At 47.4% G+C, this 19781-nt stretch overlaps 1 protein-coding gene across 2 annotated transcripts in view; it reads left to right on the top strand.

Moving 5' to 3' along the window:
* Nucleotides 1-19781, top strand: part of MTUS1 (microtubule associated scaffold protein 1) — a 128472-nt gene that overhangs the window by 36980 nt on the left and 71711 nt on the right. For both annotated transcript variants that reach the window (XM_045588928.1, XM_036455282.2), the window contains exons 2-3: nt 1454-3551; nt 7417-7612. In XM_045588928.1, the coding sequence (XP_045444884.1) occupies nt 1596-3551; nt 7417-7612 (2152 nt within the window). In that variant the 5' untranslated portion in view covers nt 1454-1595. The remainder of the gene's footprint in view (nt 1-1453; nt 3552-7416; nt 7613-19781) is intronic.

Here is a 19781-nt window from a genome sequence, read left to right as displayed (position 1 = left end):
CATGCACTGGGGAAGTGGGGGTGTCGCTTAGCCTGGCCTGCGCCCTCTCGCAGTTAGAGAGCCCTCAGGGGAAGTCTGACTGACGGTTGGGAGCGGGCCTAAGCTGGCAGTCAGACTTCTTAGCGCTGCTGCGGAGGCAGGAGAGACTCCCACCACCGCTACTCTCGCCAGCTGTGAGCTTGGCTTCTGGCTGAGTGGTGTGGCCACCAGGGGGCAGCTCCTGCATTGAGTGTCTGCTCCCTGGTGGTCAGTGAGTGTCAAAACAACCGGTCATTCCGCTGTTCAGTTGATTTGCATATTTAGCTTTTTATTATATAAGATAGGATACTTCTATTCAGAATCATGCTCATTTCTGTAAAAGTTTTGTGTGGACATATGTTTTCATTTCTCTTTACTAGATACTTGAGAGTAGAGTTGGTGTGTCATGCAGTAACTCTTAACATTTTAAGGAACTCCCATTAGAGTACCTATTTAACTATTAAGAATCCACAATTTTTGCCTGGCTGGTGTGGCTGGTGTCCCATGCTCCAAACGGTCACTGGTTCAATTCCTGATCAGGACACATGCTCAGGTTGCAAGTTTGATCTCCAGTAAGGAGTGTGCAGGAGGTAGCTGATCAATGATTCCCTCTCATTATTGATGCTTCTAATTCTCTCTCTCTCTTTTCTTTCCTCTCTCTGAAATCAATTTTTTTTAAATTAAAAAAAAAATCAACTTTTTTTCAACTTTAAAATGGGATGAGTTTGAGGTAGAGAATGAAAACGGGGAAAAGAGAGTGCCAACTCCCTATCAGGCATGTCAAACTGCTGTGAGTTTGACATGCTTGCAAATCGTCACTCATCTCCAGCTCCTTGGCGGAGCCTGCCAGGCTGCCTGGCGATCACCCTCCAGGGAAACACAAGGACCCTTCCGAAAAGCAAAAATAAATTAGCAATTCATAGAAATGTGTATATATCCTATCCAATAAAGAGGGAATATGCTAATTGACCCTCACACCATCACAAAGATGGCAGCGCCCACAGCCAATAAGGAGGGAATATGCTAATTAACTGCCCCACCCTCAAAGGTTGGGACAATGGGCATCAATTGGGACTGTCCTAGACAAATTAGGACCAATGCTCACTCTTTCAGCCAACAAGAAGGAAACTCTTACAGATTCCTGTTTCTTCTCTCTTACTATGAGTAAGATTCACTGAGAGTCAAGAGGAGGCATCTATGATGTGAAGTCTGTCGCCGGGGCAACAGTGGCAGTGTCTGCCTTCCACGGGCCCCATGCCCTCAATAAAAAAGCATTTTGAAAAGGGGCTGATACTTTAGCCAATGATACCTGAACTACCTGCATCCGTAGTCGTAAGTTCTAAATGTAAAAAACATAGGGACTGAAATGAACCAAGCGGTGACTTGTTCATTGTTCTAACATTTTCCGTGAGTTAAAATATGTGATTTCTTCCAGGGGACGACTCTAGAACATCTCAGACCAAGAAACCCTCGTCAGTGCTGAGAAGACCGTCAAGATGGACAGTGTTTCCTTCCCCCTCATTGGAAAGGACTTAAGAGAGAACTGAAGTGGCCGAGGCGTTGAGTTCATCTTCAGGATGAACGCATTTAGCTCAGGAGACAGGCCGCAAGACGACCTGCAGCCCTTACTTGTCAACGACAAAAATGGAAACACTTACGCCTACCACCCCACAGTGCCACCTCCGCGCTGCTCGGCGAGCGGCTGGCCCTGTGCCAACCCAGACGCCATGGTGGTGGACGATGATGCCGATGTCGCTGCGGACGTTGGTGAAAACATGGCCTTCAACCCTCTGTGTGTCCAGGATCCTGATCACCCGAAGCCTCCGAGTGATTTCTCTGTAGTCCCAGGGGAGCCTGGGCACCTGCATAGCAGCTGTCATCCCCGCAAGGCCCCCCAGGGCCAGAGTGAGGAGCCAGCTCCGCCTTTTGCGCGGAAACCCGAGGAGGGCGCTGGGAGCGGTGCGGACTGCCCGGGTGCCTGGGAGCTGCACCAGACCTTGGACGGGAGAGCAGATAACGCTCACTGCGCCTTTGCAGAACACCACGCCGTGGGAAAGAGCCAGTCTTTGCACGCCCCTGGGAGCCTGCAGCCAGCTGGCATGAGAAGTGGAAATACGTCTCTGTCCTGTTCCCTTTGCCCGGCTTCCCATTCTGACAAGACACACGTGACGGAGGAGAGCCACGACAGAGGCATCTTTCAAAGCCCCGAGGCCACAGCCTCTGAGGCCCGGGGGCCAGCGCACACGGTGTCCTCCGAGGTGCTGATGCAGACAGACGCCTTTGCTCCAGGTGCTGGACACGCCTGTCCGTGTTCTTCAGGGAACGTCACCAGGGAGCACACAGATGGGCCCCCGCAAAGGCTCGTGGGAGAAGAAGAGACACACGCTCGGGCACCAGCTTCCGATGGCATGGACATCCCCGGTGGGCCTGCAGGAAAGGAGTTCTTTTGTGCATCTGACGATGAAGCGCACAGTGAGACGCATTCAGCGAGCTCACAGGGGCCAGAGGACATGGGCCAGAATCCCGGAGAAACGGTGTCTGATTGTCTCATTGATGACGAGTGCCCTTTTGACAACAGCACGGCCCCAGGGCTGCGCCCCGAACCCAATGTCACCGGGGCCGCACACACACACATGGCCCCCCATGACGTGGACCTGGAGATCCAACATCATACCATAGAGCTGGTCCCAGGTAGCCCCCCTGGACTTGAACTGACTTGGGATGAAAACGACATGCTCATCAGTGCACACGACACCATGTGCATGTCCACGCCGGTCCCCAAGCCCCTGAACGCGACCTTTTTTGTTCCCCCCGTCGTCGAGGCGACGGAGAAGTGCGGTCCCCTGGAGAAAAGCCTCTCTAAACCGAACCTGGGAAAGCCCGCAGCCAAGGCAAACAGCCCGATGGGCAGCAAGGTCAGAAAGAACAAGATCATCAGCTACCCGAGGCCCAACTTCAAGAACGTCAAAGCCAAAGTGATGTCGAGACCTGTGTCGCAGTCCCACGACCCTGCTCTGTCCAAGGTCACACCCAGACCCCAGCTGCCCAGCACCTGCTCACCCCCCTCGACGGTCTCCTCCTCCAGACAGCTGGCCGCACTGAGCCGAGCACGGAGAGCCGACCTGAACGCGGACACGAAGGCAGAAGCCCCAATCAGCAAGACCCAGAAGCAGCAACTGAACAAGCTCCTCACGAGCCAGGCCGAGCATGTTGCGACGCATTCCAAAAACGCTTCCCCCAGGGTTTCCAGAACAACGCCTGCCCCGAGATCGAATCGGGAGGATGTTGACAAGGCAAGCCCTTCCCACTCGGCGTGCGAGCCTGGCTCTGTGGCCGCGTTCCTCCAGAAGTGCAGGGGCCTGTTCTCGGGGACGCTGCAGAGCCCCGAGTGCTTGGACATGACCTACGTGCCCCACCTCCAGGGGACCGGCCCCGAGGAGAAGGGAGCGCAGGAAAACGGGACCCTTCTGGAGAAACAAGACCCCAAGAAGGACGTTTTGAACGAGACCTTTGACTACGGGTCTCTGTTCTTGGTAAGTCAGAGTTTTGCCTGCGTCGGGGAAGGGTGGGGGAGACCCAGGGCTGTGGTAGCCGTGGGTTACCCCTAACGGTCAGTCCCATTGCGGAGCGAGGCGCTCGTTTGCTTTCAGTTGTTGCTACCCTAGCCCGTCATCCTTTCTCTGGTCGGTACATTTTCGAGTGTTAATTGGAAGCCTGCATGCTGGGGAAAAGAAATTCCTGAAGCTCCGTATTTCGTGTTGAGTATTAACGTTCCTTCGGGCATCATAGCAAACTTAGAAGGACAGGCTACTTTACTGTGTTAGGGTAATTCTTTATTTGAAGTGACACATCTGGTTGTTTTTTATTTAGAGGGGAAAAAAAGTGTGTGTTTTTTTAATGAACTTTGAAATGTTTAATGAAATTGGACCACAGTTTAGGAATGGTTGGGGATGCTGGCACAGTGTCAACACAGAAATAGTACCCGGTCTCTTGCAAGGAAGCAGCTTCGGGGAGTGGTGTCTCTCTGGATTCTGCTTCTGATCACTCCTGTGACTTGGGGCCAGTCATCTTTTGAGACCCCCCCCCCCCCACTCCCCCCACAAGGCGACGAGTGAGGGCTCTTGCAGCCTTGACATAATTGATTTCTGGTACATTAAATAAAACCCATTTTATTCTTAGGTAAAAAACTGTATGTTTTCTATAGCAACTCTCAGATATTTGCGGGGGAGGGGAGAGGACGTTACAGTTCCATTTTAAACAACAGAAACAAAAAAAGTCCCCATGCAGTTCAAGGACCCTGGAGTTAGACCCGGTTTCTATTGTAGCTCCTTCGTTCACTGGCAGAGTGATCCCAGGCAGTTACTGAGTCTCTATGAGCCTGCGTTTTCCGTGATGGAGAGGGAGAATACAAGCAAAGGCTTATGTTGTCGGAATTTGCTTTCATATTCTATGTAGGACGGCATGCTATGTGGGACGGGGACTGTTAGGATATAGAAAAGAAAGACATAGCCCCTGGCCAATTGTAGTGTTTAGTACAGTGGGTAATTTTTTTTAAATTATATTTTATTGATTTTGTACAGAGAGGAAGGGAGAGAGATAGAGAGTTAGAAACATCGATGAGAGAGAGTCATCGATCAGCTGCCTCTTACACACCCCCTACTGGGGATATGCCTGCAACCAAGGGACATGCCCTTGACCGGAATCGAACCTGGGACCTTTCAGTTCCCAAGCCGACGCTCTATCCATTGAGCCAAACCGGCCCCGGCACAGTGGGTAATTTTTATTTATCATTTATTTTTAATCCTCACCCAGAAATATTTTCCACTTGAATTTTTAGAGTGAGTGGGAGAGAGAGAGAGAGAGAAATATTTATGTGAGAGAAGCACATTGATTGGTTGCTTCCTGCATGCTCCCAACCAGGGCTCAGGTCAGGGAGGAGCCTGCAACTGAGGTACGTGCCCTTGACCAGAATCGAATCTGGGACCCTTGGGTCCAACAGGCTGACACTATCCAACTGAGCCAAAGCAGCTAGGGCTGCAGTGGGTAATTTTCGAAGATAAGCCAAAAGGGTATTAAGTACATATGGGCTGCTGGGCCGCAGGGATCAGAATGTGTGTGTGTGTGGGGGGGGTGACGGGGGAGAGAAGTCATGGAAGGCTTCTTGCGGGGGCGGATACTGTGTCAGTCGCCAGCTGAAGCTTAAAGGGCAGGTATGTGTTGGAAGGGCGTTCTGGGCACAGGGAATAGCATGCACCAAGGTGGAGAAACGTGGTCTCCTCAGTCAGGGTACTCCAGGTGGAGAGTGTGATGGGAGCTCGGAGTGCAGAGCCTTAGCAGTAAGCTGGAGAAGATGACAGGGCTGGCACGTCCGAAAGGGCTTGGCCTGCCTGGTTGCGGAGGCGGACTTTACCGGGAAGACAGAGGGAAGCCGCTCTGAGCCGAATTTGGAGTCTAGAGAGATTGCCTTAGCGGCGGAGTGCAGGATGAGCCGGTGGCTGGTGGGACCAGAAAGATCCCGAGGACGTGTTCTCAGTAATCCTGCCAAGAAACGATGTAGGCCTGCCCCGAGGTGTGTGGAGAAGGGAGAGGATGCCATCGAGAGGGCTTTAAGCAGTAAGGAAGAAGCACCTAGAAGAAGTTTATTGTTCTTCTTTTGTAACATAGGATGTGATGGGAGCATCCACCTTTGTAGGGTTATGAGGATTCAATGAGTTGATGCATGCATTTCGAGTTTAGCATGGTAGTTTTCATCCTGTAAGGACGAGATGCTGGTCAGTAAACCACAACAACACGATCATTGTCCACATTGCTAGGCAGAGGTGCCTGAAGGATGTCAGGGGGCAGGTGCAGATATAAGGTGACCAGACGTCCCACTTTTGGCGGGTCAGTCCCAATTTTTAACAATTTGTCCCATGTCCCTCAGCGTTTTAAAACAGTCCCGATTTTTGGAAATATTCCACAGGATGAGGGACAGATTGTTAAAAATTGGGACTGTCCCGCCAAAAGCGGGACGTCTGGTCGCCTTAAGATAGAAGCTAGGTCTCTGGGAAACTCCAGAGAGACTGCTCGCTTGGACATGCGGACTTTGAACTTGACAATGTATAGGTGAAGGTTGAAACAGTAGACACAACCATCTAGGGAGAGTATATGGTGAGAGAAGAGAACAGCACCAACTTTCGGATCCTCACGGTGGCTAGCCTTGAAAGGTACAGAAGAACAGAATCCAGCGGAGGAGTAAGCAGACAAGTGGAAAGAAAACCAGGAAGAACCATGTCGAGAAATCTAGGAAAGATGGACTCATCGTCATCCGATGCCACAGGGAGGGCCTACAAGGTCATTAGTCACCTTGGGAACAGTTTCATTGATGGGGACAGAAGGCAGACAACGATGATTTTAAGAGTAAACTGTGAAGAGCTTGAATATCTTCATGGTAAAAATGAAAATTAAATATTCATCTGGCATCTCTGCTTAAACAAATTGTCCTTTTTAAAAAGATGGATGACAAGCATTTATTTCTCACCATACTGGAGGCTGGGATGTCCTAGACTCGTGGTTGGCAAACGGTGGCTCGTGAGCCACATGCGGCTCTTTGGCCCCTTGAGGGTGGCTCTTCCACAAAATACCACGGCCTGGGCGAGTATATTTTGAAGAAGTGGCATTAGAAGTTTAAGTTTAAAAAATCTGTCTCTCCAAAGAAATGTCAATCGTTGTACTGTTGATATTTGGCTCTGTGGACTAATGAGTTTGACGACCACTGTCCTAGATGAAGGCACCAGCAGCAGATTTGGCATCTGGTGAGAGCCCACTTTCTGTAGACAGCTGTCCTCTCCTGTACCATCACATGGCAGGAGGTGGCAGGAGAGCACTTTGGGGTCTCTTTAGGGCATAAATCCCATTCGTAAGGGTTCCACCTTCAAGACTTCATCAACTTTCAAAGGCCCCACATCCAAATACTATCACATTGAAGGTTTATGAATTCAATTTATTATTTTTTTGGGGGGGTGTAAACATTCAGTCTATAGCAATATGTATATATGTATAGCTAGACTTATGTGTGTAGGAATATATAAAGATACATGTATCTATGTATGCATAGGAAGGCAGATAAATAATATTGATTGTACGGAACTGGCTTATGCCACATGATTGTGGGGCCTGAAACACATAGAGAAGGTTGGGAGGATGGAAATTAAGAGAAGAGTTGCTGTTGTAGTCTTGAGTGTGAAAGCTGCAGCCTAAAAACTCAGTTTCATTAACCAATAGCTTCCCAATAAATTTTTTAAAAAATTTAAAAAGACAGCGCCATCGAGACGAATGGTTTCGTTCATGTAGCTGACACCCCAGGGAGTAGTGTGGGGACGGTGTGATCTGGACTCACATTTTAACTCTTCTTCACAGGGTTCTGCTTCGAAACCGGCAGTGCCCGCAGGGAGGAACGCACCCAAGCCCGAGGCCTCCGGTTTGCGGATAACACCAGGTCCGAAGGCCAGAGGGGCCCCTGCTGCTTCCTGCTTGCGGTGCACTAGCAACAGCAGGACTCTCAGTGCTGACCGGACCTTGTCCTTCCAGAGGATCAGGCGTGTGGCCAGTTCTGGTGAGCATAGAGTACCGCAGCCGTGGCTTCTAGCAGCGTGTGAGCTGTTCCCGTGTAAAATGAGGCGTGTCGGAAAGCGGAAAGGCAGGTTTTGGTTTTAGAACAAATGCGTTCTGTCATGAAGCCTTTATCTTTGTGGACGAGCATGGTAACAGGGAAGGTAGGAGAGGTTGGGGACACAGCCCTCGCCTTTGAGCCGAGGACAGGCTCAGTGGGGAGAGATCTACGGTACATGCACAAACTCACAAGCCATTCAGAAGCAAGCTTATAGAGATATAGAGCAGCTACCTGTTCTAGATGAATCATTAAGAATTTTTTTAAAAAATGATTAAGTGCTTAATAACATTTAAGTGTTATACACTCAACTTACAATGTACCCTCACCACATGTGAAAAGATTAGCCTTTAAAAAAAATATTTACTGCCGAAACCGGTTTGGCTCAGTGGATAGAGCGTCAGCCTTCGGATTGAAAGGTCCCAGGTTCGATTCCGGTCAAGGGCATGTACGTTGGTTGCGGGCACATCCCCGGTAGGGGGTGTGCAAGAGGCAGCTGGTCGATGATTCTCTCTCATCGATGTTTCTAACTCTCTATCCCTCTCTCTTCCTCTCTGTGAAAAATCAATAAAATATATTTAAAAAAATATATATATATATATATTTACTGCCGAAACCGGTTTGGCTCAGTGGATAGAGCGTCAGCCTTCGGATTGAAAGGTCCCAGGTTCTGTTCTGGTCAAGGGCATGTACCTTGGTTGTGGGCACATCCCCAGTAGGAGTTGTGCAGGAGGCAGCTGATCAATGTTTCTCATCGATGTTTCTAGCTCTCTATCTCTCTCCCTTCCTCTCTGTAAAAAAATCAATAAAAATGTTAAAAAAAAAATAAATAATACATAAAGAAATGTTTACTGTAAGACGTTTTAGAAATTTTCAGGAACGTAAGAGTGACTAAAAAGTTAAACTTTTCTAGTAGGCACTTTTATTTATGTTGGTTTGTATTTTAGAAGTAATAGCTTTAAAATCGTATTTGGCTTGTGAAATTTGCGAGCTTCAAGAGTAGCTAGCTGTTCAGTGTCTCACTACCTCTGGCAGATGCACAGATTTCTCCAAATGGAAGGCTACGCTTACAGATCAGACTGGGAGTTACCTCTTTCATAGGGACGGAGACAGAAAGCCATGGAAAATTCCCTGCAGGGAACACCCCGATTTTAACAGGTAGAACCTTGAGTAAATGAAAGGCATGTCAGAGAGATGTAGAGGTTTCCTTATGAAAAGAGTGACTGTAATTGGACGGTCTAAAAAAAACAAAAGTGCCTCTAGCATTGTGTGTTCAGAAACTACAATAACAAACCACCAAAACCCAGAGTGTCTCTGGACAGCTCCATGCCTTGGTGTCTGCTTTCCAGTCCTGTTAGAAGCTGCCCAGGTGAGAAGCCTGTGACGTGCAGAGGGTTTTAAGGATGTCCACTGAGAGGCAGGCCCGGTGTCAGGGTGCTGAGATTCTGAGGCACAGACTCGGGCAGAGGTGTGGGCGGAGGAAGAAAAATTAGCAGCGCCTTCATCCTTTGGGAGAAAAACAGAAGAGAAGCGAAAGAAATTCAGAGAATCCCTGATCCTTATTACTATTATTTTTAAATAGACTAGTATTTTTATTGAGTTCAGAGAGGAGGGGAGAGAGAGAGAAACATCAATGATGAGAGAGAATCATTGGTCAGCTGCCTCCTGCACGCCTCCCCCTGGAGATCTAGCCCGCACCAGGCAAGTTCTCTGACCAGACTCTAACGGAGACCTCCTGGTTCACAGGTCGCTGTGCAACCACTGAACTGCACAGCCGCGTGTGGTCCTTATTTTGGATGTTGCCACAGACAGGGAGTTGAGACATAAGTGAGATCGAAGCCTTGGTTCTTACTGTTGTTGCTGCCTGACAAGGCTCATGGGGTTTGCCAGTGGTTGCCGGAGTGTCTGTGTGTTGGTGGCCTGGAGGAGCCACACCACGGCAGCCTGGCCTATGGTGAGGAGCCCTGGGCTCCAGGATCACTCTTGCACCGAGCACTGCCTGGGCGAGTCCCTTACCCGCCCTGGCTTCAGCCTTCGCATCTCTGACGTGTGAGGGTTTAAGAACCTGAGGCCCTGCCAGCGTTTGTAGTCATCTTTCTGGGGGCACTGTGGAGCTCCCCTAATTATCCGAGTCGTGGCTACTGCTGGGCCACACGATGGGCAAATCCCAGAAAACCTGAAGTGCACATGCTTTTAAGAAATGTGGCCAATATCCGGGATATACACGGGTGGGCAAAAGTAGGTTTACAGTTGTGAGTATGCAAAGTAAAGTTCATTCTCGCATTATTATGTATTATTATTAACTTACTTTTGCCCACCCCTGTGTCTTACAAGATGGGATTCTTTTATGCAGGTGATCGGTCCCATCAAAGAGTGAACTATTTATTTATTTATTTATTTAATATATTTTTATTGATTTTTTTTTTTTTTTTTTTTTTTTTTTTTACAGAGAGGAAGGGAGAAGGATAGAGAGTTAGGAACATCGATGAGAGAGAAACATTGATCAGCTGCCTTCTGCACCCCACCCCCTGGGGATGTGTCCGCAACTAAGATATATTCCCTTGGCTGGTATCGAACCTAGGACCCTTCAACTCTGCAGGACGATGCTCTATCCGCTGAGCCAAACCGGTTAGGGCAAGAGTGAATTATTTTTAAGTATACTGTATTTACTGTATACTGTATAATGTCAATGCCGTAAAAAGAGGGGGGGAAAAAAAGATCTGTTTAGTCTTAATAAAAAAAAGACAGGGAAGTTTATTAAGCTCTTATTAACCTGTATAAACACTCTTGGCAACTAAGTTATACATTCAGAGTTCTCAATCTGAGCTAAACACGGAATTACATTTCCCTTGGCGGTTTACCATGTGTAAATGGGGGCGGGGGGGAAATTTAGTATAAGCAGACCACTGAGCAGTGTGGGTTTGCACTGAAAGTCTTGCTTATGCTGCGCTATGTTGTTAAAACGTGAACAGCTGTTCACTTGTTTGGATGCTCGGAGCGGTGTTTGTAGGACGGATGGGAAAGTTAATCACCGCGGAGGGAAAAGTAGAACACCGCGGAGGGGCCCAGGAGCAGGAACAAAGTGCCCTCAGATCACGGAGAGCATGTTGCCACCCGCTGTACAATGACGTGCTTGTGTCTTAGAAAACCGAGCCCGAGTGGACATCCTCTGTGCTCATACAAGGTTACCGCGCTGAAAGGTGAGCTGCAGGAGTGTTCCAGCTGACCTGGGGTTTCAATGACTCCTTTCAGGGGACCAAGCCGCAGACCAGGCCTGGAGCTCCGATAGCCACTTTGTTATTTTTCCTTTTAAAAAAATATATATCTTATCGATTTTTTACAGAGAGGAAGGAAGAGGGATAGAGAGCTAGAAACATCCATAAGAGAGAAACATCAACCAGCTGCCTCCTGCACAGCCCCCACCGGCGATGTGCCCGCAACCAAGGTACATGCCCTTGACCGGAATCGAACCCGGGACCTTCCAGTCCACAGGCCAATGCTCTATCCACTGAGCCAAACCGGTCCCGGCCAGATAGCCGCTTTCTTGAAGCTGTCAAGGGAGGATGAGAAAGAATTGGAACGAAGCACCATGGGGCAAAACCAGGGCATTCATAAGAAACCAGATTATAAGGGATGACAACAAAGCAGATCCAAAGTACCCGAGGCTTCGTTTGGGGGCATGTGTGAGTTTTAACCACTCAAACAGGATGAGAGAGTGGGGGACACTATTTCTAATGATAATTTATAATGCTAATGTTAGCAGCTCGCGCGTCTTAAATGCTTACTGAGTTTCAGGCTCTGTCTTAATCATTTCACCTACAAATTCACTTAATCCTCACCACAGTTTTGGGAGGCTCACCCCCCATTTTGCAGATGAGGAAACCATCACAGAGAAGTTAAGCAATTTTTCCAGGTTATGCCAATAGAAATCTATTGATCATGATGTAAAATATTTTACACCGTTATTGCATGTTAACGCCACCAGATGGATTCAGGCGTTTCCAGAGACACGTCTGCCCGCACCTTCAGGGGCCGTACCAGGCTGTGGGTGACAGAGGTGTGTGTGCGGGGCCCAGCCTGAGCCAGGAAGGACAGGGCAGATTGTACGGAATGCACTCCCCCCCTGTGGGCCCTTCCACTGCCCCTGGAGGGCGAGGGCTGCTGTGTGTGGACCTGCGGCCACAGAGCCCCCGGAGCTGGCGGGTGGGGAGGGGCCGCTTCGTGCTCTCGGAAAAGAAGAATGCATGTTCGGGACCCGCCTCGCTATGCCAGAGCCTAAAGAAAGGCCTCCGTTTTGTTCCGGAGAAAGAGACATAACATCTCAAAAGAGTGTACCTTCGTTTAACTCAGTCCCTCGTGGGTTAACAGGATACATTCCTCTCACACCCGGAGTGCATCCCACCTGTAAGGACTTGCCTGTCCTGCAGTTTCTCTTCTTTCACGCCAAGCGGTTTCCCTCTTAGTTGCTTTTCTGGGTGTAAGCTGGTTTCTGTGTACTTAGTGTTAAAGGGAATTGAAGTCATTTCTATTTATTTTATACCATTATAGCCTTTTCGAGGCAAGCGTCTGAGAGACAGGGAGAACAAGCAAAATGGCGGGAAATGTATTCACATGCTTCCACAAACTCATTATTAGAAAACCAGGGGGGGTCACCCCGGGCTTATCCTAACGGCTAACTTGAATGTGTCGCTCCTAGATGTTTCTATACTTGTATGCAATTAACACGCTTCTTAGAGAATACATCTCAAGGTTTCTTTCCGTAAACAATAACCGTGGTGATGTGTTTTGAGGGCCCGTGAGGTGCCAAGCCCGGTTCTAAGCTTTCCAAATGCATCGTTTTGTGTAATTCTTGCGGCTCACGAGGTACGGATACTATGATTACCCCCTCTCTACAAATGAGGGAGGTGAGGTCTTGAAAGCTTACGTAACGTGCCCCAGGGTACCCAGTTGCAATGGGTGGGGGAGGAAACAGACCAGGAAGCCCGTGCCAAGGCCTCTGCCCTTCACCTCTGTGTGCGCATGCTGAGGGGGAGCCCTCCACACCCTCATTCCTTCAACAAGCGGCGGCCGGCCGTGCCTGCTGAGCTGGGAGCCGCTGGAGGTGCCGAGAAGGAGGAAATGCTTGCCCTTGCAGAGCTTGAATTCTAGGAGGGTGAGTCAGAACACAGGCCAGCACGGCGTTTAGTAGGTAAGGTGGTGGGAAGGGATGAGGACAAAAACACAGCAGTGATGGCGTTAGGTGTTTGAATAGGGTCTGCAGGAAGGCCTTACTGAGCAGGTGACATTTGAGCCAACCCCCAAGGAGGAGAAGGAGGGACACAGTTGGGTGTCAGATGGAAGGACTTTGCCGGAGGAGGGGACAGCAAGTGCCAAGTCGAGGTGAGGCGGTACGGGTGGTGCTTGCTGAGCTGACCAGCATGTGAGGTGGGGTCGGGGAGGGGGCCTACCGAGCAGCACCTTGTAGGCACGTGACAGACAGGCATGCTACCTTCCTTCCCGACGTCATCGCTGGAATTCTTGATCGTTTTGCAGGCGTTCTTACAATTCTTCTCACCTGGCAAATACTTCTGGGGAAGATTGCTTTATGGAATGACTCAAACTGCGCTTACTGTGTCATCATGTATTGTAGTCTTATTTTTCCTGCCTCCATGCTCTTAACGTGCATGCTGTAGTCTTATTTTTCCATGCAAGAAAGGTTTTGGGTGTCTGTTATGTGCTGGACTCTGAGGATACAAACACGGTGGGTGCCCTTTTAATGAGCTCACTACTGGAGGGTGAGGTGAGGAGGTATTGAAGCCAGTCATTTGAATTCAGATTCTTTGTTCTTCAAACCCCAGCTGAACGCCTGGCCTCTGTGGTATTTATCATTCTCTACTGTAATTATTTTCTTACATACCCTGTTTCCCCGAAAATAAGACAGTGTCTTATATTAATGTTTGCTCCCAAAGATGTACTAGGTCTTATTTTCAGGGGATGTCTTATTTTTCCATGAAGAAGAATACGGTACACATTTATTGTTAAATGAAAATAAAGGAAATTTATTACCTGTATACAGTACGGTAGTACGGTAGTTGTCAACACAAACCAGACAAACTGTGAATTCTACAGTATCAAGAATTTACTCATTTATTCAATGACAATCATGTCATCATCTTCTGGAACATCATCATAACAATCCAATTCCTGAATTTCCTGGTGAAGTTCTTGTGACTCCATTTCTTTCAGAATCAGTGGACCAAATCTCTCGTTTATCCTAGGGGGGGCTTTATTTTCGGGGGGATGCCTTATATTTCACTCAGAAGGAAACCTGTAAGTAGGTCTTATTTTCAGAGGATGTCTTATTTTCAGAGGATGTCTTATTTTCGGGGAAACACAGTATTTGTTCCTACAAAACTGTGAGAGCCATGAGGATGGAGTCCAGGTCTGAGTTATTTTTATATTTTCCAGTGCTCTGCACAACAGGTGTTTATAGATGTCAGACTTGATCGGAGTGGAGATTTGTATGAAGTTCTTTGTGTTCACAGTAGAGGGAACCCCCTTAACTCAGCCTCAGGAAGACTGGAGAAGAGCCGTGACATTCAGACTGGCCTTGAAATATTCCTGTAGGAGTTGGCCAGGCATGAAAGGTTGCTGGCATTCCCGGGTGCAAATGTAGAGTCATGAAAGGAAGTAGTGTGTCTGGGGAGCAATCATGCCTTGAGCAAACCTTGTGTTTGGATAAGTGATAGGTGAGCCTCAAGGGAGGTGAAGGCAGGGCGGTCCTAATAGTCTGGACACAAGCTTGTAAGAATCATACTAGTATTTGGGACTCGAAAGCAGATGAAGATATTAGAAGATGTTTTGGAGAAAGAGGGCCCTTTAGTGGTGAATAATCCTAAGTGTTTCCTCTGTTTTCTCATTCTGGTGACCATGAAGCGGAATAGGTTTTTCCTAATAAGAGTAGCAAGAAGAGGTGAGCAGGAGACGGATGGTTTAGTTTGAGTCATGTTAACTTGCAAAGCCTGAAGACTGAGAAGCACCTCAAAGGCTGTGTTCTTGTCAGAGGTTTAAGACAGTAAGACTGTGTAGCGGGTCAGGAAGCCTCTGGGGAAAGAGCTGATGAACAGGAGCTGGGGTGATTGACAACCCGGCCACGGGAGCGTCGGAATGTGTCCAGTGCACTGGTAAACGAAGGGAAGGCGGCAGTGTATAGACATAGATCCACTTGGAGATGAAGCTGTGATTGTAAGAGTCAAGATTCAGAGTAGCAGCTTTGGGTAATGGGCTGGGCAGGTTCTGCTTTCTCCTGTTTTGCAACGCGCTTTTATGAGATTAGGTGATTTTAAAATATATATATATATTTTATTGATTTCTTACAGAGAGGAAGGGAGAGAGAGAGAGAGCTAGAAACGTCGATGAGGTAGAAACATCGATCAGCTGCCTACTGCACACCCCCCACTGGGGATGTGCCCGCAACCAAGGTACATGCCCTTGACCAGAATCGAACCTGGGACCCTTCAGTCCGCAGGCCGATGCTCTACCACTGAGCCAAACCAGCTTCGGCGGTGATTTCTTTCAAGTGAATTTGTGCAAATTTTATGCACTTGCTTACTTTTGCAATCTTCTAATTAATAATAAATAAACTTAAGATGACGATCTACTGGGAATCTCAATGACCTCATTGTTCAAAGCTCGTGAACCTGGGCTGCTAATGAGCCAGGAGGCTCCCCACATGCCTTCCTCGTTTTGTTAGGAATTCTCAGGGCGAGTGCCAGGTGAGCTCATTCCCTACCAGGCAAAACATGTGCCGAGGAACAAACATCTGAAGACCCGTGTCATCATCTTTGTATGGTGGCTCCAGAAAGATGCAGCCCCTCGAAATCTTGGGTGTGTTGCACCCATGGTTGTGGGACCCATGGTCCCAGGCCTGTGACTAAGGAAGTTATTTTTGTCTAATCTCCATCCGAAGCAGCAGACTCTTTTTTTTTGCAGCAGCAGCTGCAGCAGACTCTTGTGAGCACGCTTGCAGAGGCAGGTCCTGACAGTGTCACCTGGAATACTACACTGCCAGCCACCTCTGGGGACCTCCCTGGAGCACTATAAAGTCCCCCTGGAGTACTCCCAAGCCTCAAAGGGCTAGGGAAATGAGGGAGAATTAATTACAAAGGAGTTCAAGAAGGAGCAGCAGGGCAGGTAGGCAGGAAGTCCGTCATGAGTGATTCTGGAAGGCACGTCAGGGACGTGTGTTCCAAGGAGAAAGAAGATTGGGAATGTGGTCATTAAGAACACAATTTGTCTTTTCAAGAATTTTATTGTTCAATTACAGTTGACTTTCATAGTTTCAGGTGTACAGCATAGTGGTTAGGTAATTATAGGTGTTATTTCACAAAGTGAGCTCCTTGATATTTTCAGTATCCACCTGGCTCCGTACTTAGTTATTACAATATTGTTGACTACATTCCCTACACTGTCCCCTTAACTGTTCTGTAACTACCGATCTGTCCTTCTTAACCCCTTCACCTTTTTCACCAAGCAACCAACCCCCCTGCCCTCCGGCAACTGTCAGTCTGTTCTCTATCTACGAGTCTGTTTTGTTTCTGTTCCATTTCTCCATTTATTTTGCTCTTTAGATGCCACCTATAAACCAGTTCATACGGTATTTGCCTTTCTGTGTCTGACTTATTTCACTGAGCATAATACCCTCTTGGTTCATCCAGGCTCTCGCCAATGGGAAGATATCATGAAAAACACAAATTGGGTTAAACCAGAAGGTTGTGTGTGTGTCGAGAGGCAGGCAGTTCCGGACTTGGTGCTTCAATAATGTTATCTTTCTGTCCTTCCCCTCCTGCCTCAGCATGCTGCTCTCGCCCGTGCCTTTTCAGTTACAGTATGGTCACTAAGAGTTCCACGTGTTAAGTGCTCCTACTGCCGTGTCCAGAGGCTGAGGGCAAGGGACAGCAGCCGGAGGAGAGCTCCCTCCTGACATGCCGGGCTCCATTTGTCAGGGAGGAGAGATCTTTCTCAGCACCTCCTCCCCTAGTGCTCGGATCTTGAAGTCTTACTGGCAGAGGTCGGATCACCTGGTCACCCCTAACTTGAAGAAAGGTGGGAGACACAGTATTGGGCTTTTTAGGCCTTTCTATAGAATGTGAGCCATGGGAATGGGGATTAGGAATGGCAGTTGGGGAGTCAGGAAAGTCGTTAGATACAATCAGGTTAAATTAAAAATACAATGTATTGACTATTTGTATGTACGCTTTAGCTTAGAGCTTTTGCTCACTTATATTTTGGGGCATATGATTCTTTTTTGTCGGTTTGATCTTATCTGTTGTCTTTTGTCCTGTATTTTACTCTATGCTCTTTTATGGTGTTTGTTTGTTTGTTAATTTCCCATTTTTATAGTGTCAAATGCGTCTTGTCCTTTAACAGTTCCTTTGTTTTCATGCTTAACAAGTCCTTCTCTACTGAAAAGGAAACTAATCTATATTTGATTATTATGCTTATTTTTATGTTTTTTTTTTTAACCCAATTTAAATGTTTTTTGATAGTAAGCACTGGCAGTTCATAGTCATACACCACTTACTTTGGACCTGGGGCTCCTCAGTTTTGTATTTTCCCATAATACTAGCACTTTTTGATAATTGACTTATACCCCAATAGACATAACATTTTTTCCAATTTTTTCTGGTATATTGGAAAACTGTTGTATAGTATTTATTTTGTAAGCATAATATCAGGTTTATTTAAATAGTTTTTTTTAAATAAATCTTTATTGTTCATATTATTACAAATGTTCCTCATTCCTCCCCCCTCCTCCATTGCTCCCCTCCATCAGGTTCCCACCCCAACCCCTGCCCTTTACCCACCCCCCCATTGTTCTCATCCATAGATGCACAGTTTATGTTAAGTCTCTTCCCGCACCCCCCACTCCTCTTTTCCCCGAGAATCGTCAGTTCACTCCCCTTTTATACCTCTGATTCTATTATATTCACCAGTTAATATTATTCATCAGATTTTTTTTAATTCCCTTGGTTTTTAGATTCACTTGTTGATAGTTATGTATTTGTTGTTCATAGTTTTTATCTTTTTTACTTTTTCTTCCGAAAGAACCCCCTTCAGCAATTCATATAATTCTGGTTTGGTGGTGATGAACTCCTTTAGCTTTTTTTTTTATTTTTTATTAATGAAGCTCTTTATCTGGCCTTCGATTCTGAGTGATAACTTTACTGGATAGATTATCTTTGGCTGTAGGTTCTTGCTATTCATCACCTTGAATATTTCTTGCCATTCCCGTCTGGCCTGCATGGTTTTTGTTGAGAAATCAGCTGACAATTGCATGGGTGCTCCTTTATAGGTAACTACCTGCTTTTCTCTTACTGCTTTTAATATTCTCTCTTTGTCTTTTGCTCTTGGTATTTTAATTATGATGTGTCTTGGTGTGGTCTTCTTTGGATTCCTTTTGTTTGGAGTTCTGTGCGCTTCTTGGACTGATAAGTCTAATTCTTTCACCAGGTGGGGGAAGTTTTCTGTCACTATTTCTTTCAATATGTTTTCGATATCTTGCTCTCTCTCATCTTCTGGGACCCCCATAATTCTGATGTTGGTTCGCTTGAAGTTGTCCCAGAGGTTTCTTACATTATCTTCAACTTTCTGGATTCTCTTGTCTTCTTGCTTCTGCAGAGGAGTGTCTTCTGGCTCTTTATGTTCCAAATCTTAGACTTGATTCTTGTGATCTTTCATTCTGTTTTTAGGACTCTGTATAATATTTTTTATTTTAGACAATGTATTCTTTATTTCTTGTTGATCCCTTAATAGTTCTTATTGATCCCTTTTCAACTCCTCATAGGTCTTACCTTTTCTAGGAAATTCTTTTTTTTTTTTTTTTAATATATTTTATTGATTTTTGTACAGAGAGGAAGGGAGAGAGATAGATAGTTAGAAACATCAATGAGAGAGAGTCATCGATCAGCTGCCTCTTGCACACCCCCTACTGGGGATATGCCCACAACCAAGGTACATGCCCTTGACCGGAATTGAACCCGGGGCCCTTCAGTCCCCAAGCTGACGTTCTATCCATTGAGCCAAACCGGTCCCGGCTCTAGGAAATTCTTGAAAAACCTTATAAGCGTGGTTTTGAGCTCTATATCCAGTCTCTTTTTTTCCTCCGTTTCTTTTGTTTGTGATCTATTTCCTTGTCTTGGCATTTTCACAGCTTCCCTGAGTTGGTAGGGTGGCTTTGTGTTCTAAGGTGTCCTATATGGTTCATTGAGTCAGCCTCCCAGTTACCTGAGGTGGACAGTCTTGGTGTAGACCAGGCATCTTCAAACTTTTTAAAGTGGGGGCCAGATCACGGTCCCTCAGAGAGCTGGAGGGCCGGACTATATGAACTACTAATTCCTACTGTAACACCTCGGCTGCGCTCACTGTCCAAAAAACCTGGCGGGCTGGATCAGACTCCTCTGCGGGCCACATGTGGCCCGCGGGCCGTAGTTTGAAGACGCCTGGTGTAGACCTTTGTGGGATGGGTGGGCAGTCTTGTTGTTAAGCCTTGCTTGTTGTTGGTATCACTGGGAAGCGTTGATCTCCAAGCCAGTGGGCTATGAGGATCAGAAGTGTCTCAGCTAGGAGGGTTTCTGTATTCCGCTTGAATGGGGCAGAGTCTAGGGGTGGCACAGACAAGCTTTGTTGAATCCAGCTCAATTGGTTGCAGATGCACACACCTCTTTGGTATAGGCGCAGACAAGCTTTAGATTCCTGTCTGCCCCTCCCTAAGAGAGTCCTATTGGCAGCGAATGAGAAAGCTAGCCACTGGAAGGGCCTCTGTGCTCTGCTTGGATGGGGCATAGTCTCAGGTGGTGCAGACAAGCTTTATTCAGCCCCTCCCTACAAGGGTCTGGTTTCCAGTCCCTCAGCAACGGCCATTGGCTTCACACACCTCCGAGAGATCCCTGCCCACTGCCCGACAGTCTGGCCTCTCCCTGTCTGGGGCCGTCTATCAGCGCAATAGGGTGATTCTGTTTTCCTCCCGAACAAGAAAGCCAGCCGCTGCACATTAACTGTCCGCCCTCTCTGCGTGCAGGGAGTAAGCTAGTAGCGAACTCAGCCCGCCCTCTCCGTGCTCCGCAAGCAAGCCAGC

Source organism: Pipistrellus kuhlii, unplaced genomic scaffold (assembly GCF_014108245.1).
Source record: "Pipistrellus kuhlii isolate mPipKuh1 unplaced genomic scaffold, mPipKuh1.p scaffold_m20_p_3, whole genome shotgun sequence".
Classification (NCBI taxonomy): domain Eukaryota; kingdom Metazoa; phylum Chordata; class Mammalia; order Chiroptera; family Vespertilionidae; genus Pipistrellus; species Pipistrellus kuhlii.
This window is presented reverse-complemented; position numbering and strand designations above follow the sequence as displayed.